General features: G+C 36.2%; 1 protein-coding gene across 3 annotated transcripts in view; it reads left to right on the top strand.

Annotated features, from left to right (window-relative positions):
- Positions 1 to 27,858, top strand: part of CNTN5 (contactin 5) — a gene marked incomplete at both ends in the record, with an annotated part of 797,505 nt that overhangs the window by 710,418 nt on the left and 59,229 nt on the right. For all 3 annotated transcript variants that reach the window (XM_082845318.1, XM_082845317.1, XM_082845316.1), the window contains one exon: positions 15,280 to 15,429. In XM_082845318.1, the coding sequence (XP_082701444.1) occupies positions 15,280 to 15,429 (150 nt within the window). The remainder of the gene's footprint in view (positions 1 to 15,279; positions 15,430 to 27,858) is intronic.

Below are 27,858 nucleotides of genomic sequence, written 5' to 3'. Positions count from 1 at the left end.
ACACATTGTGTAATTTTTTGTTCTAGTTCTGTGAAAAATGTCATTGGTAGTTGTACAGGGATTGCATTGAATCTGTATATTGCTTTGGGTAGTATAGTCTTTTTCACATTGTTGATTCTACCAATCCCAGGACATGGTATATCTCTCCATCTGTATGTATCCTCTTCAATTTCTTCCAACAGTGTCTTATAGTTTTCTGCCTAAAAGGTCTTTTGCCTTCTTAGGTGGGTTTATTCCTAGGTATTTTATTCTTTTTTGTTGCAATGGTAAATGGGAATGTTTGCTTAATTTCTATTTCAGATTTTTCATCATTAGTGTATAGGAATGCAAGAGATTTCAGTGCATTAATTTTGTATCCTGCTACTTTACCAAATTCATTGACTAGCTCTAGTAGTTTCCTGGTAGCATCTTCAGGAATCTCTATGTATAGTATGATGTTTTCTGCAAATAGTGACAGCTTTACTTCTTCTTTTCCAATTTGGATTCCTTTAATTTCTTTTTCTTCTCTGATTGCTGTAGCTAAAACTGCAAAATCTATGTTGAATAATAGTGGAAAGAGTGGGCAACCTTGTCTTGTTCCTGATCTTAGAGGAAATGGTTTCAGTTTTTCACCATTGAGAATGATGTTGGCTGTGGGTTTGTCATATATGGCCTTTATTATGTTGAGGTAAGTTCCTCTATACCTACTTTCTGTAGGGTTTATATCATAAATCAGTGTTGAATTTTGTCCAAAGCTTTTTTCTGCTTCTATTGATATGATCATATGGTTTTTCTCCTTCAAATTGTTAATATGGTGTATCACATTGATTGATTTGTGTATATTGAAGAATCCTTGCATGCCTGGGATAAACCCCATTTGATCATGGTGTATAACCCTTTTAATGTGCTCTTGGATTCTGTTTGCTAGTATTTTGTTGAGAATTTTTGCATCTATGTTCATCAGTGATATTGGCCTGTAGTTTTCTTTCTTTGTGACATCTTTGTCTGGTTTCGGTATCAGGGTGATTGTTGCCACATAGAATGAGTTTGGGAGTCTTCCTCCCTCTGATGTATTTTGGAAGAGTTTGAGAATGATAGGTCTTAGCTCTTCTCTAAATGTTTGATAGAATTCTCCTGTGAAGCCGTCTGGTCCTGGGCTTTTGTTTGTTGGAAGATTTTTAATCACTGTCCCAATTTCAGTGCTTTTGATTGGTCTGTTTATATTTTCTATTTCTTCCTGGTTCAGACTTGGAAGGTTGTACTTTTCTAAAAATTTGTCCATTTCTTCTATGTGGTCCATTTTATTGGCATATAGTTGCTTGTAGTAATCTCTCATGATCCTTTGTATTTCTGCAATGTCAGTTGTTACTTCTTTTTCATTTCTAATTCTATTGATTTGTCTTCTCCCATTTTTTTTTGATGATTCTGGATAATGGTTTATCAATTTCTTTTTATCTTCTCTAAGAACCAGCTTTTAGTTTTATTGGTCTTTGCTATTGTTTCCTTCATGTCTTTTTCATTTACTTCTGATCTGATCTTTATGATTTCTTTCATTTTGCTAACTTTGAGGTTTTTTTGTTCCTTTCTCTATTTGCTTTAGGTGTAAAGTTAGGTTGTTTATTTGAGATGTTTCTTGGTTCTTGAGGTAGGATTGTATTGCTCTACACTTTCCTCTTAGAACTGCTTTTGTTGCATCCCATATTTTTTAAGTCATTGTGTTTTCCTTGTCATTTGTTTCTAGGTATTTTTTTATTTCTTCCTTGATTTCTTCAGTGATCTCTTGGTTATTTAGTAGTGTATTGTTTAGCCTCCTTGTGTTTGTATTTTTTACAGATATTTTCCTGTAAATGACATCTAGTCTCATAGAGTGTGGTCAGAAATGATACTTGATATGATTTCAATTTTCTTATACTTGCCAAGGCTTGACTTGTGACCCAAGATATGATGTATCCTGGAGAATGTTTCATGAACACTTGGGAAGAATGTGTATTCTGTTGTTTTTGGATGGAATGTCCTATAAATATCAATTAAGTCCATCTTGTTTAATGTATCATTTAAAGCTTGTGTTTCCTTAATTATTTTCATTCTGGATGATCTTTCCACTGGTGAAAGTGGGATGTTAAAGTCTACTTTGTGTCCTGTACTATGATTTCCCCTTTTATGGCTGTTAGCATTTGCCTTATGTATTGAGGTGCTGCTTGTTGGGTGCATAAATATTTACAATTGTTATGTCTTCTTGGATTGATCCTTTGATCCTTATGTAGTGTCCTTCTTTGCCTTTTGTAATAGTCTTTATTTTTAAGTTTATTTTCTCTCATATGAAAATTGCTACTCTAGCTTTTTTTGATTTCCCTTTACATGGAATGTCTTTTGCCATCCCCTCACTTTCAGTCAGTATGTGTCCCTAGGTCTGAAGTGGTTCTCTTGTATACAGAATATATACTGGTCTTGTGTTTTTATCTGTTCAGGCAGTCTGTATCTTTTGTTGGAGCATTTAATTCATTTACATTTAAGGTAGTTATCGATATGTATGTTACTATTACCATTTACTTAACTGATTTGTGTTTGTTATTGTAGGTCTTTTCCTTGTCTTGTGTTTCCTGTCTAGAGAAGTTCCTTTAGCATTTGTTGTAAAACTGATTTGGTGGTGCTGAATTCTCTTAGCTTTTGTTTGTCTGCAAAGATTTTAATTTCTCCCTCAAATCTAAATGAGATCCTTGCTGGGTAGAGTAATCTTGGCTGTAGGTTTATTCCCTTTCACCACTGTAAATATGTCCTGCCATTCCCTTCTGCTTTGCATAGTTTCTGCTGAAAGACCAGCTGTTAAACTTATGGGGATTCTGTTGTATATTATTTGTTGTTTTTCCCTTGCTGCTTTTAATATTTTTTCTTTGAATTTAATTTTTGATAGTTTATTTAATATGTGTCTTGACATTTTTCTCTTTGCATTTATCCTGTATGGGACTCTCTGCACTCCCTGGACTTGACTGACTATTTCCTTTCCCATACTAAGGAAGTTTTCAACTATAATCTCTTCAAATATGTTCTCAGTCTCTTTTTTTTTTTTCCTCTTCTTCTTCTGGGACCCCTATAATTCGAATGTTGTTGCTTTTAATGTGTCCCAGAGGACTCTGAGAATGTCCTCAATTGTTTTCATTATTTTTTTCTTTATTATACTCTGTAGTAGTAATTTCCTGTATTTTATCTTCCAGGTCACTTATCCGTTCTTCTGCCTCAGTTATTCTGCTACTGATACCTTCTAGAAAAATTTTAATTTCATTTTTTTGTTGTTGTTCATCATTGTTTGTTTGCTCTTTCATTCTTCTAGGTCCTTGTTAAACATTTTTGTGTTTTCTCCATTCTATTTCCAAGATTTTGGATCATTTTTACTATCATTACTCTGAATTCTTTTTCAGGTAGATTGCCCATTTCCTCTTCATTTGTTTGGTCTGGTGGGTTTTTACCTTGCTCCTTCATCTGCTGTGTGTTTCTCTGTCTTCTCATTTTTCTTAACTTACTGTGTTTGGGGTCTACTTTTCACAGGCAGTAGCTTCGTATTTTCTGTTGTTTTAGGTGTCTGTCCCTAGTGACTAAGGTTGCTTCAGTGGGTTGTGTAGGCCTCCTGGTGTAGGGAACTGGTGCCTGTTTTCTGGTGGGTGGCACTGGATCTTGTCTTTCTGGTGTGCAGGACCACTTCCAGTGGTGTGTTTTGGGATGTCTGTGACTTTATGGTTTTGGGCAGCCTCTCTGCTAATGGGTGGGGTTGTGTTCCTGTCTTGCTAATTGTTTGGCATAGGCTGTCCAACACTGTAGCTTGCTGGTCGTTGAGTGGAGCTGAGTCTTAGCTCTGTGATGGAGATCTCTGGGAGAGCTTTCACCATTTGATATCACATGGAGCCAGGAGGTCTCTGGTGGGCCAATATTCTGAACTCAGCTGTCCCTCATCAGATACCTGAAACTCAGCTGGAGCACCAAGACTGTCAGCCACATGGTTTCAAAAGAAAGGGAGATTAAAATAAAAAATAAATAAATAAATAAAATAAAGTTATTAAAATAATTTTTGTTAAATTATTAAAAATTAAAAAGTAATTTAAAAAGAATGAAAGAAGAGAGCAACCAAACCAAAAAACTAGTCCACCAGTGATAACAAGTGCTAAAAACCATACTTAAAAAAAAATAAAAAGGACAGAGAGAACCTTATGAAAAATTGTAAAACATAGCTATACATACACAATCACACAAAGAAGCATACACATACACACTCGCAAAAATAGAAAAAAATATATATCTCAAGTCTGCAGTTGCTCCCAAATTTCACCACCTCAATTTTGGGATGATTTGTTGTCTATTCAGGTATTCCGGAGATACAGGGTACATCACGTTGATTGTGGAGACTTAATCTGCTGCTCCTGAGGCTTTTGGGAAGTCTGAGGTTTTCTGCCAGCATTCAGTAGGTGTTCTGTAGGAGTTGTTCCACATGTAGATGTATTTCTGTTGTATTTGTGGGAAGAAAGATGATCTCCACATCTTACTCCTCTGCCATCTTGAATGTCTCCCCCTAGGTAGGAGTCTTTAAAACCTATAGTTATGGCTAGGAGAATATAAATATATGTAGCTTTGGGAGGAAGGATAGTTATAAATTTTATACTAATTTTGTTTTTTAGCATTGCATCAGAAATAATTACATCAAGATTAAAACAGAAATTAACTGTTGGTCACACCTGGCAATTTGAACTCCCCTTTCATTCATTCAACAATAATGTAACAAGCAACCTTCAGACGGTGATCTAGGCACTTAGGATGTATGAGGGAACAAACCAAAACAAAATATTCATGCTCTTGTGTAGACGGTATTCACATGGGTGAGGACAAACAATAAACAGAGAACATAATAAACATGTAAGTTAAATAGTATCTTGGAAGTTAATGAATGAAACAAATAAAGAAATATTATATTGTAAGGAAGATCAGAAGTACTGTGGAAGAGGTAGTATATTAGTCTGCTTGGGCTGTCATAACCAAATGCCATCACCTAGGTGGCTAAAACAACAAAATATTATTTTCTAACAGTTCTGGTGACTGAGCATGTAGGTGTCAACCAGTTCCTTTTGATTTCTGCTGAGAATGCTCCCCCTGGCTTGCAGATAGTAGCCCTCTCACTGCGTACTCACATAGCAGACAGACAGGAAGCAAGTTTTCCAGTGTCTCTTCTTATAAAGACACTATTCTTATCAAATCATTGCCCCACCCTTGTGACTTCATTTAACCTTAATTACTTCCTATTTTCAACATAGCTTAATATATTAAAGATAACACAGTATCAATTCCCCAATGTCTCTTCATTTCTCTCAGGATGAAAGCCCGAATCCTTTATGACTTGGTTCCTCCAATCCCTCTACAAACTCATTTTCTACCATTCTCACTCTGCTCCTGACTCACTGGTCTTCTAATGTCCTGCCTATAATGCATCTAATACCTTTGTACTAGTTACTCCTTTTACATGGGATGCTTTCCTCCAAATATTGGCATAGCTAAATCCAAACTTCATTCAAAAGTTCACTCAAATGCACCTTCCTAATGAGGCTCATACTGACCACACTGTTTAAAATTTCAAGAGATGTGTGGTGAAGATAGCTGAGTAGAAAGATCCTTAACTCACCACTTCCCATGGGCACACCAAAACTACAGCTATTTACAGAATGACTACCTATGAGAATGACCCTAAGACTAGAAGAAAACATTATTCTGCAACTGAAGATATAAAGAAGAAACCATAAAAGAGATGGGGAGGAGGGACAGAGACACTGTGTAGTTGAGACCCACACCATCAGGTATGTGACCCACAAATGGGAGGATAATCACAGTCTCAGAGGTTCTCCCCAAGGAGCAAGGATTCCAAGCCCTACATTGGGCTCCCCACCCTGGGCATCCTGCACCAGGAAGAAGAGTCTCTAGAACTTCTGTCTTTGAAGGCTAGTGGGGCTTGCATTCAGGAGAATTGGAGGGCTGTAGGAAATAGGGACTCCACTCGTAAAAGGCATGCACAAAATCTCACACATTTCAAGTCCCAGTGTAGGGGCCATAATTTTAAAGGCATCTGGGTCAGCCCACTTGCTGATCTTGGAGAACCTCCTAGAAAAGCAGGAGGCAATGGAGCTCCCCTTGGGGATAGAGACACTAGTGACAGCCATTTGGGGGAGCTCATTCTACCACAAGCACACTGATGTTGTCAAGTGCCATTTTGGAGTCCTCTGTCTAACCTATTATTGCTGAGGGCCTACCTGCCCACCAGCAGGCTGACACCAGCTCAGGGCCCACCCAGGCTGAGCAGCCAACCATTTCAAACTTGGCCCTGCCCTTAGCAGGCCAGCAGCCATGAGGCAGTACCTGAGAGTCAAACAGAATGGAGGCCAGTCTAGCCCACCAGAGCACCCACAGTAGTCAGCTTCACTACAATAGATGGGTCCATGCAACCCAAATAGGGGAGACCCCTAGAGTATATAGCTCCAGTGACTAGAAGGGAGTGTGCTGTTGGACGTCTATTAGATGTCTCCTACATGGGGCTACTTCTCAATGATGGGGAAGTATAACTGACTTATTCAACACATAGAAATAAGCAAAGAATTAGGTAAGATGAGGAGACAGAGGAATATGATAAAAAGGAAAAAGAAAAAAATCTCATAATACCTCAGAAAAAGAACTAAACAAAGTGGAGATAAGCAATCTACCTGGTAAGAAATTCAAGATAATGTTCATAAAGATGCTCACTACACTCAGGAGAACATAGATAAATGTGGTGCTAATTTTAACAAAGAGTTAGAAAATATAAAGAGGATCCAAACAGAGCTGAAAAATACAATATCTGAAATAAATACACTAGAAGAAATCAATACTATATTATGTAATACAGAGGAACAGATCAAACTGAAGACACAGTAGTGAAAATCACCCAAGTTGAAAAAAGAAAAAAAAAATTTTTAAAAAAATAGGACATGGGCTTCCCTGGTGGCGCAGTGGTTGAGAGTCCACGTGCCGATGAAGGGGACACAGGTTTGTGCCCTGGTCCAGGAAGACACCACATGCCGTGGAGTGGCTGGGCCCATAAGCCATGGTCACTGAGCCTGCAGGTCTGGAGCCTGTGCTCCGCAATGGAAGAGGCCACAGCAGTGAGAAGCCCGCATACTGCAAAAAAAAGAAAAAAAAAAGGACAGTTTAAGAGACCACTGGGACAACATCTAATGTAGTAGCATTCATGTTATAGAGGTCCCAGAAGAAGGGTCAGAGAAATCATTTGAAGAAATAATAGCTGAAAACTTCCCTAACCTCATAATGGAAATAAACATCAGGTTCCTGGAAGCACACAGTGTCCCAAACAAGATCAACCCATAGAAGCCCACAACAAGACATACCATAATTAAATGTCAACATCAAAGATAAAAGGATATTTTTTAAAATCAGCAAGAGAAAAACAAGTTACGAGAGAACTTCCATAGAAAAATCAGCTGAATTTTTAGCATAAACATTGCAGGCCAGAAGGAAGTGGTATGATATATTCAAAGTGATGAAAGGAAAAAACCTACAAACAAGAATACTCTACCCAGAAAAGCTATCACTCAGATGTGAAGAGATTTACAGACAAGCAAAGGCAAACAAACATACAATAAAATGAAACATACAATAAAAGTGATAGATCAACCATTTATAAAGCTAGTAGGAAGGTTAAAGACAAAAGTAGTAAAATCATCTATATCCACAACAAGTTGTTAAGGGATACACAAAGCAAAAGGTGTAAAATGATGTGAAAAACATTAAACTTTGGGGGGAGTAAAAATGCAGACTTATTAGAATGCATTCAAATTTAAGAGATCATCAACTTAAATAATTATATATATATATAGTTATATATTTATATATGAACCTCATGGTAACCACAAACCAAAAATTTACAAGAGATATGAGATACACACAAAAGAGGGACAGGAATTCAAACATAAAACTAAAGATAGTCATCAAACCACAAGGGAAGAGAGCAAAAGGAGAAGTGAACAAAAATGAACTGTGGAAACTACCACAAAGCAGTTAACAAAATAGCAATAAGTACATACTTATCAATAATTACTTTAAATTTAAATAGACTAAATGTTCCAATCAAAAGAAATACAGTGGCTGAATGGATGAAAAAACAAGAACCATATACGCAATGACAAGAGACTCACATCAACTCTAAGGAAACAAATTGGAAGTGAGGGTTTGGAAAAAGATATTCCATGCAAATTGAAACAAAGAGAAAGCTGTAGTAGCAATATTTATATTAGACAATATAGACTTTAAAACAAAAACTGTAACAAGAGACAAAGAAAGATATTACATAAAGCTAAAGAGATCAATCCAAAAAGAAAATATAATAATTGTAAATATATATGCACCCAACCTAGGAACACATATACATAAAGCATATATTAACAAACATAAAGAAAAAATTGGCAGTAACACAATAATAGTGGAGAATTTAAGATCTTGCTTACCTCAATGAACAGATCATCCAGGCAGAAAAACCAATAAGGAAACACTGCCCTTAAATGACACATTAGACCAGATAGATTAACAGCTATCTACAGAACATTCCATCCAAAAACAGCAGAATACACATTCTTCTCAAGTGCACATGAAATATTCTCCAGGATAGACCACATGCTAGACCACAAAACAAGTCTCAGTAAATTCATGAAGAATGAAACCATACTGAGCACTTATCCAAATGCAATGATTAAAGACTAGAAATCAACTACAAGGAAAAAAAACTACAAAAAACACAAACACATGGAGGCTAAACAATATACTACTAAACAACAAATGGTGGGGGATTTCTCTGGTGGTCTAGTGGTTAAAACTCTGCGCTTCCACAGCAGGGGGTATGGGTTCAATCCCTGGTTGGGGAACTAAGATCCCGCAGGCTGCACAACCTAAATAAATAAATAAATAAAATAAATTTAAAAAAATAAAGAAAGCATTGTTCTGCTAAGGTATATTATTTGGAAAAAAGAATAATAACTAACATTAAGAAATGAAAGACTCCTTATAAAAAAACATCAATGGGTCACTGAAGAAGTCAAAGAGGAAATCAAAAAAATTCCTGGTGACATATGAAAATTAAAACAACATCTTAAAATCTATGGGATGCTGCAAAAGCAGTTCTAAAGTTTTAGAAATACAAGTCTACCTCAGGAAACCAGAAAAATCTCAAGGAAACAACCTACCCCTACCCCTAAAGGAACTAGTAAAGGAACAAATAAAACCCAAAGTTAGTGGAAGATATGAAATAATAAATTTCAGAGCAGAAATAAGTGAAATAGAGACTAAATAAAACAATAGGAAACAAAAACCAATAAAACTAGGAGCTGTTTCTTTGAAAGTATAAACAAAATTGATAAACCTTTAGTCAGTCTCATCAAGAAAAAGAGAGCCCATATCAATAAAATCAAGAATGAAAGAGAAGTTACAACAGTTACATAAATAATAATAATACTAATCTCTTATAAAGGATCATAAGAGATTACTATGAAAAATTATTTGCCAATAAATTGACAATCTAGAAGAAATAGATAAATTTCTAGAAACTTATAATCTCCCAAGACTGAATCAGAAAGAAATGGAAAATAAAACAAATCAGTTACTAGTATTGAAAATGAATCAGTAATAAAAAAAATAAAAGCCAACAAAAAGAAGTACAGGACCAGATGACTTCAAAGGGTATTTCTACTAAACATTTAAAGAAGAGTTAGTACCTATTCTTCTCAAACTATCCAAAAAAATTGAAGAGGAAGGAACATTTCTAAACTCTTTCTATGAGGCCAACATCACCCTGATAACAAAACTAGATAAAGACAACACAAAAAATAAAAATATATGCCAATATCACTGATGAACATGGATTCAAAAATCCTCAACAAAATATTAACAAACTGAATTCAACAATGAATAAAAAAGATCATACAGCAAGGTTAAGTGGGATTTATACCAGGAATGCAAAGATGATTCAATATTCCTAAATCAATCAGTGTGATATACCACATTAAATAATTGAAGAATAAAAATCATATACATATCAAAGTAGATACAGAAAAGCTTTTGAAAAAAATCAACATCCATTTATGATAAAAATTCTCAACAAAGTGGATATAGAGGAAATATGCTTCAACATAGTAAAGGTCATAAATGACAAGCCCATAACTAACATCATATTGAATGGTGAAAAGCTGAAAGCATTTCCTCTAAGATCAGGAACAAAACAAGTATGCCTACTTTTACTACCTTTATGGAAGTTCTAGCCATAACAATCAGACAAGAAAACATAAATAGAAGGAATCCAAATTGGAAAGGAGAAGTAAAACTCACTGTTTTCAGATGAAATAATACTATACATAGAAAATGATATAATGAAAGAATTAATATTGTTAAAATGACCAAACAACCTAAGGCAATATAAAGATTCAATGCAATTTCTATCAAAATACCAATGGCAATTTTCACAGAACTAGAACAAATAATTCTAAAATTTGTATGGAAACACAAAACACTCCAAATAGCCAAAACAATCAAGAAAGAAACAAAAAGCTGGAGGTATCATTCTCCCTCATTTCAAACTGTACTACAAAGCTACAGTAATCAAAATAGTATGGGAAATGAGACCCCAGAAATAAATCCACACACATATGGTTAATTAATCTATGGCAAAGGATGCAAGAATATAAAATGAGGAGAAGAAAGACTTTTCAGTAAATAATGCTGGGAAAACTGGATAGCTACATGCAAAAGAATCAGATTGGACTACCTTCTCACACCATATACAAAAATAACTCAAAATGGATTAAAGACTTAAATGTAAGACCTGAAACCATAAAATTCCTAGAAGAAAACATAGTACACTGTTCGACATCAGTCTTAATATTTATTTTGGATCTGTCTCTTCAGACGAGGCCACTAAAAGCAAAAATCAACAAATGGGACTACCTCAAACTAAAAAATTTTAGCATAACAAAGGAAACTATCAACAAAACAAAAAGGTAGACTACTGAAATATTTGAAGATATTTGCAAATCATACATCTAATAAGGGGTTAATATCCAAAATATACAAAGAACTCATACAACTCAACATCAGATAAAAAAATCAAACAACCTGATTAAAAAATTGGCAGATGACCTAAATAGACATTTTTCCAAAGAAAACATAGAGATGGCCAACAGACACATGAAAAGGCACTCAACATCACTAAGCATCAGACAAATGCAAGTCAAAACTACAATGAGATATTACCTCACATCTATGAAAATGGTTCTTAGCAAAAAAGCAACAAATAACAAATGTTGGTGAGCATATGGAGAAAAGGAAACTCCTGTGTATTCTTAGTAGGAATGTAAGTTGGTATATCCACTATGGAAAACAGTAATAGCTTACTCAAAAAAATTAAAAATAGGATTACTAAAATCTGGTGCTTGCTGTTGTATTGCCAGATGCAGAAATGCAGCAGAACACTGATGCTCCCTCCACAAGCTCTTGTCATCGACCAAGCTCTTGATTTTTAAAATCTGGACTTAGCCAAGTATATTTGGCCACATTAAAAATAGTATCTTTGTTATTAAAATTTTGATTGCATAATTTTAAAAAATAGAATTACTATAAAATCCAGCAATCCCACTTCAGGGTATTTATCTAAACAAAACAAAAACACTAGTTCAGAAAGATGTATGCACGCCAATGTTCATTGCAGCATTATTTATAATAGCCAGGATATGGAAGCCACCTAAGTGTTCATTGATAGATGGATAAAGAATATGTGGTAAATATATAAACAGTGGAATATTACTCAGCTATAATAATAATGAAATCTTGCCTTTTGACATAATGTGTATGGATTTAGAGGGTCTTATGCTAATGAAATATCAGAGAAAAACAAATACCACATGATCTCATATATGGAATTCAAAAAACAAAAAAAGAAAGAAAACAAAATGAAAACAGACTCTTAGATACAGAGAACAGACAGACATCACCAGAAAGTTGGCATTGGGGGATGTGAAATAGGTGAAGGAGATTAAGAGGTACAAATCTCTAGTTATAAATAAATAAGTTACAGGCATGTAATATACAGCCTAAGAATATGGTCAGTAATATTGTAATATATTTGTTTAGGGACAGATGGTTACTAGACATAATGTGGCAATCATTTCATAATGTATGCAATGTCAAATCATTCTGTAGTGCACGTGAAACTAACATAGATTGTGCATCAAGTGAATTTCCAAAAATTAACATAAATTTTAAAAAATTTTAAAAATCACAACCTGCCTGCTATGGACTGACTTGTGTCTCCCCAAAATTAATATGTTGAAATCTTAACCACTATATGACTGTATTTGGGGGAGACGCCTTTAAAGAGATCAGACAGCAATTAGATATACAAGGTTGGAGTTTAAGAGTGAGGTTTAGAATAAAGATATAAAGTAGGAAATTATTGGCATATAAATTTCATTTAATACCATAAAACTGCATGTCATCTCCAAGGATATAAGCATAAAATAAAGAAGAAAGGAGTATGAAAACTAAGCCCTCAAGTATCGAATAGAAAGAAGTTGTGGAAAAGGAGCCATCCAAAGGATACAGAAGGGAAGCAACCATTTGTTAAAAAAAAAAAAATGTGATAGCCTGACAGAAAAAAAGAGTAAAATCTATCAAGAAAGAGAAAGTAATCAACTGGGTCAAATGCTGCTGACTTGGAAAGTATGATGAGGAATGCGAATTGATCATTGATTTAAGCAACATAGAAGTAATTCGTGATCTTGACACTAGAAGTTTTAGTAAAATAGTAAGGACTAAAGTCTCACAAGAATTGGTTTAAGAGAAAATGGAGAAAAGTTAATGCAGACAACTCTTTTAAGAAGTTTTGCTGCAAAGGGAAGTGGAGAAATCAAAACACTTTGAAGTCAGAGATGTCATAATTTGCTTATGAGTTGGAGTGGTGCAGGGGAAAAAGAAAGAAATCCAGAATGACCCCCAAATTTTGGATACGAAATTGTCATTCACTGAGTAAGGAATACTGCAGAAGTAGGTGGGGGAAATTAAGGTTAAGAATCCCATCTAAATAGAAATGTTTAATAGGTCATAGGACATGTGAATTTGGAGTCCAGGGAGGAAGTTCATGGCTGAAAATATTGGCGTCATCAGCATACAGAAGGTATTTAAAATCATGAGACTAGATAAGATCACCATGGAGTTAAAAAAAAAAAGAGAGTTAGTAGAACTGTGGTGCACCTGGAAGAAGAAAAGAAACTAGCAACGGAGACTGATAAGACATAATCAGAAAGGAGAAAAACAGAAGGTTTGAAAAGTATTTCAAAGAGCAGAGCATGATCAACTGTGTCATAGCATGATGTTAGAACAAACAATCTAAGGAACAGAGACCCAACCATACGGTTTTAGCAATAGAGACCATTGGTGATCTTTACAGGAGCAGTTATAGTGGAATGCTGGAAGTAAGAGCTTGATTGGAGTGGGTTCAAGAGTGAATAAAAAGAGAATAATTGGAGATAGCAAATAAGGCACAAATAACTCTCAAGAAGTTTTGCTATAAAAGAAACATAGAGACTGAGTGAAGTCTGGAAGGAGAGAAAATTTTGAGACAATTTTGTTTTGATTTGTTTTTAAGTGGGAAAAATACCTGCATGCTTGCTTTAGAGACATTTGTGGGGGAGGTGGGGAGGAGAGAGACACAACTGAGATGTACTGACCTCTTCTTTACAATATCTTATGAGGGTCACCCCTTGAGAGGCATAAAGTTGCCTTAGAGTGGATTCATGTTTCTACTGTAGTTAAAAGTTGGAAGAATGTTCAGAAAGAAGAATGAGTATATGGCAGTTTTGCTAATGACGGATTATGAATTCCAAAGGCCCTAATAAAAGGATTTTAAACAGTAGGGAAGGATGACAACTGAGACAGAAAGAGGAAATGTGCAGAGTTCTATGGGGATTAGAATAAAACGGATGAGGCACGACCTATCTGTCTGGAGTTGCTTGAAATGACTGACATAAACAGAAGTCAATGAAACAGTAAGTCCTGAGGGACCCAAGGCAAGTATTGGTGAAACAGTGTATGTTGGGGTCTAGGGAGAGCTGAGTGTCTTGGGATCTCTTCTTCCCACCTTTATGTTTGGCATACACAGCTCAGTATTCTACCAATAGTGGCCTTTATCCCCTACCTCTTAGACTCCAAGCATGTTGCTCATTTGCCAGTGCAGCAAAAGGGGACAGACTTTTTTCATGTCTTCATTTCACTGCTTTAAAAAGTCAGCTCTGTAGGGCTGTGAGATTTATCAGGCAGCCCACACTGCCTATGCGCTGATCATTCACCTTTCAGGGAGCTAATTATCTGGTAATATTCTACTGTTACATTTCAAAAGAGATTTTTATGGGAAATCCAAGATGCATTTAATTACACCTTGTCACAGTAAAAGTCCATCAAGTCATCAGATCAAGAGTTCCCCCCTGCCACTGCCCTGCCATGTTTAAACAGAAATCCAGGGCTGATATAAACCCAGAGAATGATTGAACTTCATAAGGGAGTTTTTCTACTTTCCCCCTTTTCACCTCTATAACAAATGTTCTTCCAGAAATATTTCCTACACAGCAGAGATGAGTGAACAAGAAAAGCAGTCAAATAGAGAATAAATGCTATGTAAAATATACTTTACTATGCGGTAATTATATTGACACACAATTTTATGTTTTAATAAAATCTAAATGTAGTGCAGAAATCACTCTAAGGAGAGTTCAGAGCTTCCACTTTGAAACCACAAACTGGAGTTTTTAAATTAGAGAAATATATTCGTACTCTGCTGCTTGGAACTGCCAAGTGGCTAAGCATGTTTGCCAGAACTGTGAGGAGAAAACTGCTCAAGAAATTTCTCTAGAAATATGAGAACTATTTGCTTAAATTAGAGCACTAGTTGGTGTCTTATCTGGGGCTGAGGGGTTGACAAAATGATCATGGCAAGTTATGTTATGTCAATCTATGTGTAAATATGAGATGAAAGAATTCTAACTACAACAAACTGACATGTGCAAGTGCTTACTTCTGAAGATTGATTTTCATTTTACTAATGAGATGGGAGGTGACACATGACCATGTGTTATAAGGATGTACGCAGCAGCCTGCCAATTATGTCAGTGCCTGTGATATCTTTGATCGCAATCTATAAGCATTTCCAGTTCACTTAATGGCATGAAATCTACTTCCTCTCCATAGTCCCAGAAATCATAACAGGGGACATGGAATCAGCCATGGCAGTGGACCTGAACCCCTGGGTGGAATATGAATTCAGAGTGGTGGCCACCAATCCAATTGGGACTGGAGATCCAAGCACCCCATCTCGAATGATCCGCACAAATGAAGCAGGTAAGAATATTGAGGAGTCAGCATTCTATTTGGTATGTCCCTAATCACTTTTAAAGCAAGTTGAATTAACCATTAATGCTTGCTTTAGTATAATTTTTCCTGATTCATTTACCTAGACATCATAAAATATTTTCCTTCAAAATAATTCTTTCATTTTATCTGTTTTCAGAACATTCTTTCCTTGTTTCTACAAGTACAGGTCTAGGTGCTTCAATTTCCTCCCAAACCTTGCCTGCATCAAGTTACCATGAAACTGAAGCAGTTAGTTTCTTCTTCTAATTATATACTCATTCAATACAGCAGACCTATAAAATTCAGAATAGATTAGCTCACCCTCTTTTTCACCAGTGATAACAGTTACCTCTAATTATAGGGTACTTCCTTAAACTCTTTATGTTGCCCTTCACCGTCTGAGCTGGTATAAATTACACTTGGTAAAGACAAACATAGTCTTAACTTGACCTACTGCCATCTTGATGTCTATGTGTAAAATAACTGCTTCCTAACTTAGAAAAAAAACCAGTATTCTTCCGGCCTTTTAGAATGAAGTATCTCTGATAGAATCTTTCTAAAGACCACACAAGGAAAATTAACAGCTTTATTTAAAAACAAATGTTAAGGTAACTTGTCCATCATCTGGAAGAAGCAGAATAAAGAAAAATTGTTAGTAGAGTTTTGATTACTTTGGACAAAGTCTTATTGAGATTTATCTGTATGTCCCTATAAAATTGTATATAAAAAGTATTTAGTAAAGCACTAGCTTAGGCAAACACAAATATCAATAATGTTGATAAGAAAGATTAAAACAACAGCGAAATGAAGAGGGGGGTCGATTACAGATACGAGAAGGAGAAATACAAATTAATGTCTTTACACTCAATGGTAACATGAATCTCAATAATCATTACAGCGTAAGTACACTAAGGATGAGAATTTTGTCTTATTTGTTCACTGTTTTATCTTCAATACCTAGAACAATGTCTGGCACTGGTACTCCATATGTCTTTGTTGAAAGATTAAAAAGGAATATTCCTTTTCTTTCCTTTATATGCTGCTATCCAAATCAGGACCCAGGTCAGAGACACATATACATAGAAGTTTAAGAATGAACTGTGTATTGTACAGTTTGTATCATAGTTATAGAATTGGACCAAAAATGTGATTTGTGACTTCTTAGAAATCGAACAAAGCTTATAATAATTAAAATAAATCAAAAGAGTTGGTTCTTTGTCTAAAACACACTCAGTCTGGTTCTTAAAAAGAGAAGGAAAGAAAAGAAAAGAATCCCAAATGATCAACTTATTGCATAAAATGTGAATAATCATTAAAAAGATGTTCAAATTCTTTTCATATAAAAATTAAGCAACCAAGAAAAGAAAAACTAGTCTAAATATGTTGGAAGAGATTCATTCACAGAAAAATCCAACTTTTCTGCTTTTGTCATTTGCCTATCACAAGTTGTTTTTTTTCTGCTACTTTTTCAATAGTGTGAATTTTTAATTGAACATTAATTGCTAGGTTGGATTTCCATGCATTCGTGAAATCAGCCATGCTTTCATTGTGTACAGGTGTTCATTAATTAAGGGCATAACAGGTTAGTTGTTCCTCATTTTATGTACTCACTGTGCAGATATTGAAATGACTGCCAATATTAGTACTTAGGCTCACGTATTTTCTAAAAAGCACTGCCTTAATTTGCATATTGTTAATTGTGTTTAAACAAAGGCAAAGATTACTGCCTAATTCAGATGTTCTCTATAAATATTCATTTCAAAATAAATAATCCGTTTGGGGTGAATAATCATTTTAGACTTTCTGTAGTACAAATCTCTTTGTGCTATTAAAAATAACAACAACACTTTCACTTTTCAAGTTAAATCGTATTCAGATAATGCATTTTAAAAGATTTGTCCCTTGTCTATTTCTGAAGCTACTTCAATCATATAGCGCCTGTCTCTCCATTTTATCATGAGTTCTATACACATGACATACTCTAGTCCATTAAAATCTTATGGAAGAGAAGACAAATAGCATGAAAAATACATGAAATACTCTTTTTTGAAAGTGAGTTGAGGAAGGCCGTACTGCATACTTTATGCTTCTTGTGCTTTGGTACCACACAGGGCTAAAGCTGCTAATGGTGTTGAACCAAGGGTTGAGTTTTGTGCCTGTTTTGTCAGGCAGCACAGATTAAAAGGGACACTAACATCCTGAGACATCCTCTCAAGTGATGCACTCTGCCTCTATTAAGTACATGTCCTGCATTTTAAAAGATGATGCTGTTCTAATGGGCCAAGTAATCTTTGAAAACCAATGGAGCTGCCTGGAAGAGAAAAGGTCTCACACTCGGGATATTGAATCAAAAGTTTTATGTCCCTTTAAAATTCTCCTCTTTACTAGAATATTCTAAATCTCAAAGCAGTTTTAGTAAAGCATTTTTACCTTAGATTGTTTCTTGCCCACACACCAAAAACAGTTAATTTTTCTTTGCAATATACTGTAGGGTATATTTTGAATGTTATGGTCATCAAAATACTCTTCATAAGCAATAAATATAAGATAAATTGGTTTAGTCAACTTATTATTTTTAGGATGTCAAAATCGTGATACAAATACAGATTTCCCCAGCTATCTAAAAGGAAAGCATTCCTAAGAAAACTTCTAAGCCAAAATGGCATAAAGTGAAGAACCAATTTTCATTTTTCACCTTTTTCATAAAAGTGAAAATCTATTCAGATTTTTTTCAGTTTGTGAAAATAGGTACTAATGTAGGTCTTTTGTAAAAAACAAAGTGGTATAAAGCAAACTTTTGAAAAGCAAGGGATACCTGTATATGTTTGCACTTTAATGTATGTTTATATTTATTTATTTATAGTTCAATTTTCTTACAAGTTTTAGTGAGTTTGTTAGCTACAGAGAGAGAGAAAGAAATTTGCAAATGTGGAAATGTGTTACTATCTTCAAACCAGTATATAAGTTTGTGTTGAATACTGGGAATGCTTTCTCTACCATTTAAAAAGATGACACTCAAGAGAGAAAAATCACATTTTAGGAAATGAATTTTGAAATAAACACTCTGGTAGAAATAATAAAATATGTAAATATGAATTTAGCAAGAACAATTCTCTCATTTAATTGAGTAATTCTCTCATTTAACTGAACTTTAATATTCTGTGTTACATATTTATAACACTAACTGATGAAAGATAAATGAAAAGGAGAGAAGATACCATTAACTATGTAATCTATAGTTTAGAAAGGTTTGGTCTTCTCTTTTCTATAAAATTTCTATTATTATTAAAGCTCTTGGCTTAAATCTCAATACCTGCAGTTTTTTATTTCAAATTATGATGAACTGATAGAGAGAGATAAAAGAAGGTGCTACCTAATACCTGTAATTAAGAGTTTGAGGTTCAGAGTTATGCAGATCTGGATTAATGTTCCTCTCTGGCACTTACTAGCAATAAACATAGGTAAGCTATATGCATTGTTCAAGGCTCAATTTTTTCACTTGTAAAATGGAGATCATATAGCAAACTACTCCTTTGGATTATTGTGTTAAATAAGATAATGAAGGTAAAGAGTTTGGCACATGGTAAGTGCTTAACATTAGCCATTTATTATTATTATTTATCATGAATTTAAATGAGTTATTACTTTATTAAATATAAATTTAAACAAAAGTAATTATGCATGTTGCTATTTTCGTATAGAGGAAACATTTTCAGGTTAAATATATGTTTGTCAACATAGTAAGAGCCATTCAGTCTCTTGGCTTGCAGTTGCCTCCAAGACACTGTCCTGTTGAGAAGTCTCCACAGCAGACTGTGTGTCATCCATCCTGGCCCCTCAACCCACCTGAATGGTTGGGGAGTCAAGAGAGCCCTTCAGAGTGTGGTGCACAGTACAGAGCACCATGTTCCCCTCTACATCCCCCTTCTCCACCTCCATGTCTGGGCTCTCCATGCTGCTTTTCTTGTCTAGCCACCCTCATCCATAAGTGGATCATGATATTGTCACAACATGTAGCCATTTTCTTTGGTTCTTATAACATAGATAACACAAAAGGAGCAGAGAAGAAGAAGTGCCAAATGAAAGACTTTGCTTAAACACATTGTTGCATATTCAATAACTTTCTAGTTTCTTAGTGTATTGTAGTCTGTCCTGTCATTCCCTTTGGACTTTGAAATGGAAAATGTCACATATTTTTTGCCACACAAGGAAAAACTTTTCTACATTTAAGAGATTAATGGTCAACCAGATAAATATGACTATCAGGTAAACAATCAGATGAAAATCTTTCCTAGCCTTAGCACTTTCTGTACTATATTATGTTACAGTTAGGTAACTGGTTTACTGAGCAGACTGAAATACATAGAGTTTAAACATAAGAGTTTAATTCTTCTCCCACCATTGTTCTCCAATATGTTCCATCTCATCTCTGGCTTCAGCCTCAACTATATCCAAGGCTCTTTTAGGTACTAGGACAGTCTCATTTTCAACTATTAAAAAATTCTACACTGGGGAGGAGCTTCAAGATGACGGAAGAGTAAGACGTGGAGATCACCTTCCTCTACACAAATACATCAGAAATACATCTACATGTGGAACAGCTCCTACAGAAGACCTACTGAATGCTGGCAGAAGACCTCAGACTTCCCAAAAGGCAAGAAACTCCCCATGTACCTGAGTAGGGCAAAAGAAAAAAGAAAACACAGGGACAAAAGAATAGGGACAGGACCTGCACCAGTGGGAGGGAGCTGTGAAGGAGGAAAGGTTTCCACACACTAGGAAGACCCCCCGGGCGGAGACTGCGGGTGGCTGAGGGGGGAAGCTTCGGAGCCACGGAGGAGAGCGCAGCAACAGGGGGGCGGAGGGCGGAGCGGAGACATTCCCGCACAGAGGATCGGTGCCGACCGGCAATCACCAGCCCGAGAAGCTTGTCTGCTCATCCGCCGGGGCGGGCAGGGCTGGGAACTGAGGCTCGGGCTTCGGTCGGATCGCAGGGAGAGAACTGGTGTTGGCTGCATGAACACAGCCTGAAGGGGTTAGTGCACCATAGCCAGCCGGGAGGGAGTCCGGGAAAAAGTCTGGACCTGCCAAAGAGACAAGAGACTTTTTCTTCCCTCTTTGTTTCCTGGTGCCCGAGGAGAGGGGATTAAGAGCGCCGCTTAAAGGAGCTCCAGAGACGGGCGCTGAGACTGCTGCTGCAGCCACCAAGAAGCCTGCGTGCGAGCACAGGTCACTATCCCCACCTCCCCTCCTGGGAACCTGTGCAGCCCGCCACTGCCAGGATCCCATGATCCAGGGACAACTTCCCTGGGAGAACACACACCGCACCTCAGGCTGTAGCAATGTCATATTGGCCTCTGCTGCCGCAGGCTTACCCCGCATCCGTGCCCCTCCCTCCCTCCGGCCTGAGTGAGCCAGAGCCCCCGAATGAGCTGCTACTTTAATCCCGTCCTGTCTGAGCGAAGGACAGAGGAGCCCTCAAGCGACCTACACGCAGAGGCGGGGCCAAATCCAAAGCTGAGCCCCGGGAGCTGTGCGAACAAAGAAGAGAAAGGGAAATCTCTCCCAGCAGCCTCAGGAGCAGCGGATTAAATCTCCACAATCAACTTGATGTACCTGCATCTGTGTAATATCTGAATCGACAACGAATCATCCCACATTGAGGAGGTGGACTTTGGTGGCCAGATATATACTTTTTTTCCCTTTTTCTCTTTTTGTGAGTGTGTATGTATATGCTTCTGTGTGTGATTTTCTCTGTATAGCTTTGATTTCACCATTTGTCTTAGGGTTCTGTCTGTCCGTTTTTGGATTTTTTTTTTCTTTTTTTTTTTTACTTTTCAAACTTTTTTTCTTAATAATTATTTTTTTATTTTAATAACTTTTATTTTACTTTATTTTATTTTATTTGATCATCTTTCTTTCTTTCTATTTTTTCTCCCTTTTATTCTGAGCCATGTGGAATGTGGAATGAAAGGCTCTTGGTGCTCCAGCCAGGTGTCAGGGCTGTGCCTCTGAGGTGGGTGAGCCAACTTCAGGACACTGGTCCACAACAGACCTCCCAGCTCCATGTAATATCAAACGGCAAAAATCTCCCAGAGATCTCCATCTCAATGCCAAGACCCAGCTTCACTCAACGACCAGCAAGCTACAGTGCAGGACACCCTATGCCAAACAACTAGCAAAACAGGAACACAAACCCATCCATTAGCAGAGAGGCCACCTAAAATCATAATAAGGCCACAGACACCCCAAAAAACACCACCAGATACAGTCCTACCAACCAGAAAGACAAGATCCAGCCTCATCCACCAGAACACAGGCACTAGTCCCCTCCACCAGGAGGCCTACACAACACACTAAACCAACCTTAGTCACTGGGGACAGACACCAGAAACAACAGGAGCTACGGACCTGCAGCCTGTGAAAAGGAGACTCCAAACACAGTAAGTTAAGCAAAATGAGAAGATAGAAAAACACACAGCAGATGAAGGAGCAAGGTAAAAACCCACCAGACCTAACAAATGAAAAGGAAATAGGCAGTCTACCTAAAATAGAATTCAGAGTAAAGATACTAAAGATGATCCAAAATCCGGGAAATAGAATAGAGAAAATACAAGAAAAGTTTAACAAGGACCTAGAAGAACTAAAGAGCAAACAAACACTGATGAACAACACAATAAATGAAATGAAAAATTCCCTAGAAGGGATCAATAGCAGAATAACTGAGGCAGAAGAACGGATAAGTGCCATGGCAGATAAAATACTGGAAATAGCTACTGCAGAGCAGAATAAACAAAAAAGAATGAAAAGAACTGAGGACAGTCTCAGAGACTTCTGGAACAGCATTAAACACACCAACATTCAAATTATAGGGGTCCCAGAAGAAGAAGAGATAAAGAAAGGGACTGAGAAACTATTTGAAGAGATTATAGTTGAAAACTTCCCTAATATGGGAAAGAAACTAGTTAATCAAGCCTAGGAAGCAAAGAGAGTCCCATAGAGGATAAATCCAAGGAGCAGTACTCCAAGACACATATTAATCAAACTATCAAAAATTAAATACAAAGAAAAAATATTAAAAGCAGCAAGGGAAAAACAGCAAATAACACACAAGGTAATCCCCATAAGGTTAACAGATGATCCTTCAGCAGAAACTCTGCAAGCCAGAAGGAAGTGGCAGGACATATTTAAAGTGTTGAAGGAGAAAAACCTACAACCAGGATTACTCTACCCAGCAAGGATCTTATTCAGATTTGACGGAGAAATTAAAACCTTTACAGAAAAGCAAAAGCTAAGAGAATACAGCACCACCAAACCAGCTTTACAACAAATGCTAAAGGAACTTCTCTAGGCAGGAAACACAAGACAAGAAAAAGACCTATGATAACTAATCCAAAAGAATTATGAAAACGGGAATAGGAGCATACATATCTATAATTACCTTAAATGTAAATGGATTAAATGCTCCAACCAAAAGACATAAACTGGCTGAATGGATACAAAAACAAGACCCATATATATGCTGCCTACAAGAGACCCACTTCAGACCTAGGGACACATACAGACTGAAAGTGAGGGGATGGAAAAAGATATTCCATGCAAATGAAAATCAAAAGAAAGCTGGAATAGCAATTCTCATATCAGATGCAATAGACTTTAAAACAAAGGGTATTACAAGGGACAAAGAAGGACACTACATAATGGTCAAGGGATTGATCCAAGAAGATATAACAATTGTAAATATTTACGCACACAACATAGGAGCACCTCAATACATAAGGCAAATACTAACAGCCATAAAAGGGGAAATCGACAGTAACACATTAATAGTAGGGGACTTTAACCCCCCCCAGTCACCAATGGACAGATCATCCAAAATGAAAATAAATAAGGAAACACAAGCTTTAAATTATACATTAAATAAAATGGAATTAATTGATATTTATAGGACATTCCATCCAAAAAAAACAGAATACACTTTCTTCTGAAGTGCTCATGACACATTCTCCATGTCAGATCATATCCTGGCTCACAAATCAGCCTCGGTAAATATAAGAAAATTAAAATTGTATCAAGTATCTTTTCTGACCACAACGTTATGAGACTAGATGTCAATAAAAGGAAAAAATCTGTAAAAAATACAAACACACAGAGGCTAATCAATACAATACTAAATAACCAAGGGATCACTGAAGAAATCAAAGAGGAAATCAAAAAGTACCTAGAAACAAATGACAATGAAAACACTAAGACCCAAAACCTATGGGATGCAACAAAAGAAGTTCTAAGCGGGAAGTTTATAGCAATACAATCCTACCTTAAGAAACAAGAAACATCTCAAATAAACAACCTAACCATACACCTAAAGCAATTAGAGAAAGAAGAACAAATAAAACCCAAAGTTAACAGAAGGAAAGAAATCATAAAGATCAGATCAGAAATAAATGTAAAAGAAATGAAGGAAGTGATAGCAAAGATCAATAAAGCTAAAAGCTGGTTATTTGAGAAGATAAACAAAATTGATACACCATTAGCCAGACCCATCAAGAAAAAAAGGGAGAAGACTCAAATCAATAGAATTAGAAATGAAAAAGGAGAAGAAACAACTGACACTGCAGAAATACAAAAGAGCATGCGAGATTACTACAAGCAACTCTATGCCAATAAAATGGACAACCTGGAAAAAATGGGTAAATTCTTAGAAATGCACAACCTTCTGAGACTGAACCAGGAAAAAATAGAAAATATGAACAGACCAATCAAAAGCACTGAAATTGAAACTGTGATTACAATCTTCCAACAAACAAGAGCTCAAGACCAGATGGCTTCACAGGCGAATTCTATCGAACATTTAGAGAAGAGCTAACATCTATCCTTCTAAAACTCTTCCAAAATATAGCAGCGGGAGGAACACTTCCAAACTCATTCTACGAGGCCACAATCACCCTGATACCAAAACCAGACAAAGATATCACAAAGAAAGAAAACTACAGGCCAATATCACTGATGAACATAGATTCAAAAATCCTCAACAAAATACTAGCAAACAGAATCTAACAGCACAATAAAGGATCATACGCCATCATCAAGTGGGGTTTATCCCAGGAATGCAACAATTCTTCAATATATGTAAATCAATCAATATGATACACCGTATTAACAAATTGAAGGAGAAAATCCATATGATCATCTCCATCAATGCAGAAAAAGATTTCAACAAAATTCAACACCCATTTATGATAAAAATCCTGCAGAAAGTAGGCATAGAGGGAACTTTTCTCAACATTATAAAGGCCATATATCATGACAAACCCATAGCCAACATCATTCTCAATGGTGAAAAACTGAAACCATTTTCTCTAAGATCAGGAACAAGACAAGGTTACCCACTCTCACCACTGTCATTCAACATAGTTTTGGAAGTTTTAACAAGAGCAATCAGAGAAGAAAAAGAAATAAAAGGAATCCAAATTGGAAAAGAAGAAGTAAAGCTGTCACTGTTTGCAGATGACATGATACTATACATAGAGAATTCTAAAGATGCTACCAGGAAACTACTAGAGCTAATCAATGAATTTGGTAAAGTTACAGGATAAAAAATTAGTGCACAAAAATCTCTGGCATTCCTATACACTAATGATGAAAAATCTGAAAGTGAAATTAAGAAAACATTCCCATTTACCATTGCAACAAAAATAATAAAATATCTAGGAATAAACCTACCTAAGGAGAAAAAAGAACTGTATGCAGAAAATTATAAGACAATGATGAAAGAAATTAAAGATGATACAAATAGATGGAGAGATATAACATGTTCTTGGATTGGAAGAATCAACATTGTGAAAATGACTCTACTACCCAAAGCAAACTACTGATTCAATGCAATCCCTATCAAAATCCCACTGGCATTTTTCACAGAACTAGGACAAAAAATTTCACAATTTGTATGGAAACGCACAAGATCCCAAATAGCCAAAACAATCTTGAGAAAGAAAAATGGAGCAGGAGGAATCAGGCTCCCTGACTTCAGACTATACTACAAAACTACAGTAATCAAGACAGTTTGGTACTGGCATAAAAACAGAAGTATAGCTCAATGGAACTGGATAGAAAGCCCAGAGATAAACCCATGCACCTATGGTCACCTTATATTTGATAAAGGTGGCAAGAATATACACTTGAGAAAAGACAGCCACTTTAATAAGTGGTGCGGGAAAAACTGGACAGGTATATGTAAAAGTATGAAATTAAGACACTCCCTAACACCATACACAAAAATAAACTCAAAATGGATTAAAGACGTAAATGTAATGCCAGACACTACCAAAGTCTTAGAGGAAAACATAGGCAGAAGACCCTATGATATAAATCACAGCAAGATCCTTTTTGACCCACCTCCTAGAGAAATGGAAATAAAACCAAAAATAAACAAATAGGACCTAATGAAACTTAAAAGCTTTTGCACAGCAAAGGAAACCATAAACAAGACCAAAAGACAACCCTCAGAATGGGAGAAAATATTTACAAATGAAGCAGCTGACAAAGGATTATTCTCCAAAATTTATAAGCAGCTCATGCAGCTCAATATCAAAAAAACAAACAGCCCAATCCAAAAATGGGCAGAAGACCTAATTAGATGCTTCTCCAAAGAATATATACATCTTGCCAACAAACACATGAAAGGATGCTCAACATCATTAATCATTAGAGAAATGCAAGTCAAAACTACAATGAGATATCATCTCATACCAGTCAGAATGGCCATCATCAAAAAATCTACAAACCATAAATGCTGGAGAGGGTGTGGGGAAAAGGGAACCCTCTTGCACTGTTGGTGGGAATGTTAATTGATACAGCCACTATGGAGAACAGTATGGAGGTTCCTTAAAAAACTAAAAATAGAACTACCATATGACCCAGCAATTCCACTACTAGGCATATACCCTGAGAAAACCATAATTCAAAAAGAGTCATGTACCAAAATGTTCATTGCAGCTCTATTTACAATAGCCAGGACATGGAAGCAACCTAAGTGTCCATCAACAGATGAATGGATAAAGAAGGTGTGGCAATATATACAATGGAATATTACTCAGCCATAAAAAGAAAGGAAATTGTGTTATTTGTAGTGAGGTTGATGAACCTAGAGTCTGTCATACAGAGTGAAGTAAGTCAGAAAGAGAAAAACAAACACCGTATGCTATCACATATTATGGAATCTAAGGGGAAAAATAAAGAGTCATGAAGAACCTAGGGGCAAGACGGGAATAAAGGCACAGGCCTACTAGAGAATGGACTTGAGGATATGGGGAGGGGGAAGGGTAAGCTGTGACAAAGTAAGAGAGTGGCATGGACATATATACACTACCAAACGTAAGGTAGATAGCTAGTGGGAAGCAGCCGCATAGCACAGGGAGATCAGCTCGGTGCTTTGTGACCGCCTAGAGGGGTGGGAATGGGAGGGTGGGGGGGAGGGAGACGCAAGATGGAAGAGATATGGGAACATATGTATATGTATAACTGCTTCACTTTGTTATAAAGCAGAAAGTAACACACCATTGTGAAGCAATTATACTCCAATAAATATGTTTAAAAAATTAAATAAATAAATAAATAAAATAGAGAAGAGGTTATTCTCAATATTTTCAAACTACCCTATGTATTAGCCATTCAAGTATAACTAGTGGCTTGTGTGTGCTTCTTTATTTCTTTTTTTCTTTTTAAATACTTCGTGTTCTATTTTGAACTAGGGAGTTATGAAACTGAATATCTATATCTCATGTGTATAGCTCCAGGTAGAGCTGAAATAGTAAGTTCTAATAGGTACATTTTTTTTTTCCTGCAAAGATTTGTCTTGGAATACAATAGATATGTGTAACCTTCTGATTGTTTATTGACCTCGGTGACAAAAGAGTCTGAAATAAACATCTAGTACCCAAAAAGTAACAACAACAACAAAATTCTATATTAACTTAATAAACACTTTCATCTCATATCCAGTTCCATGTTTCTGTCCCTCCATCCCAGCACAGCCTTGACTCAAGGGTTATGATTTGTCTTTTCTTTCTTCTTTCTACTTCCTCCCTGACCTTCCAACTGCTATTCTGGTCACTTCCAGGTCAGAAAAGAAGAAAATGAAAAATGACTTCACGTGTTGTAATTTGTTGTTCTCATGTAAATGTTGAGTGCTCCAGGAGATGGCATTTGTCCACATTCTGCTTCTTTCATTCTCGGAGTACATTGGTTTCTTAAGAGACTATCCTATCTCCTAGCAGGCAGCTTCATTGGCTGTGATATCAACAGGCTTATTCAAACCTACCTTCCACAGTGTCTGCTTTGCCCATGATAATCATTTCGCATTTCTGACCTGCCAAACTCTAGAAATGCCATATGTTCTCAAGAACTATTTTGGTCTCT

Source organism: Leucopleurus acutus (assembly GCF_964270905.1).
Source record: "Leucopleurus acutus genome assembly, chromosome: 8".
Lineage (NCBI taxonomy): Eukaryota > Metazoa > Chordata > Mammalia > Artiodactyla > Delphinidae > Leucopleurus > Leucopleurus acutus.
The sequence above is the reverse complement of the archived record's forward strand: the minus strand, read 5'-3'. Positions and strand labels throughout refer to the sequence as shown.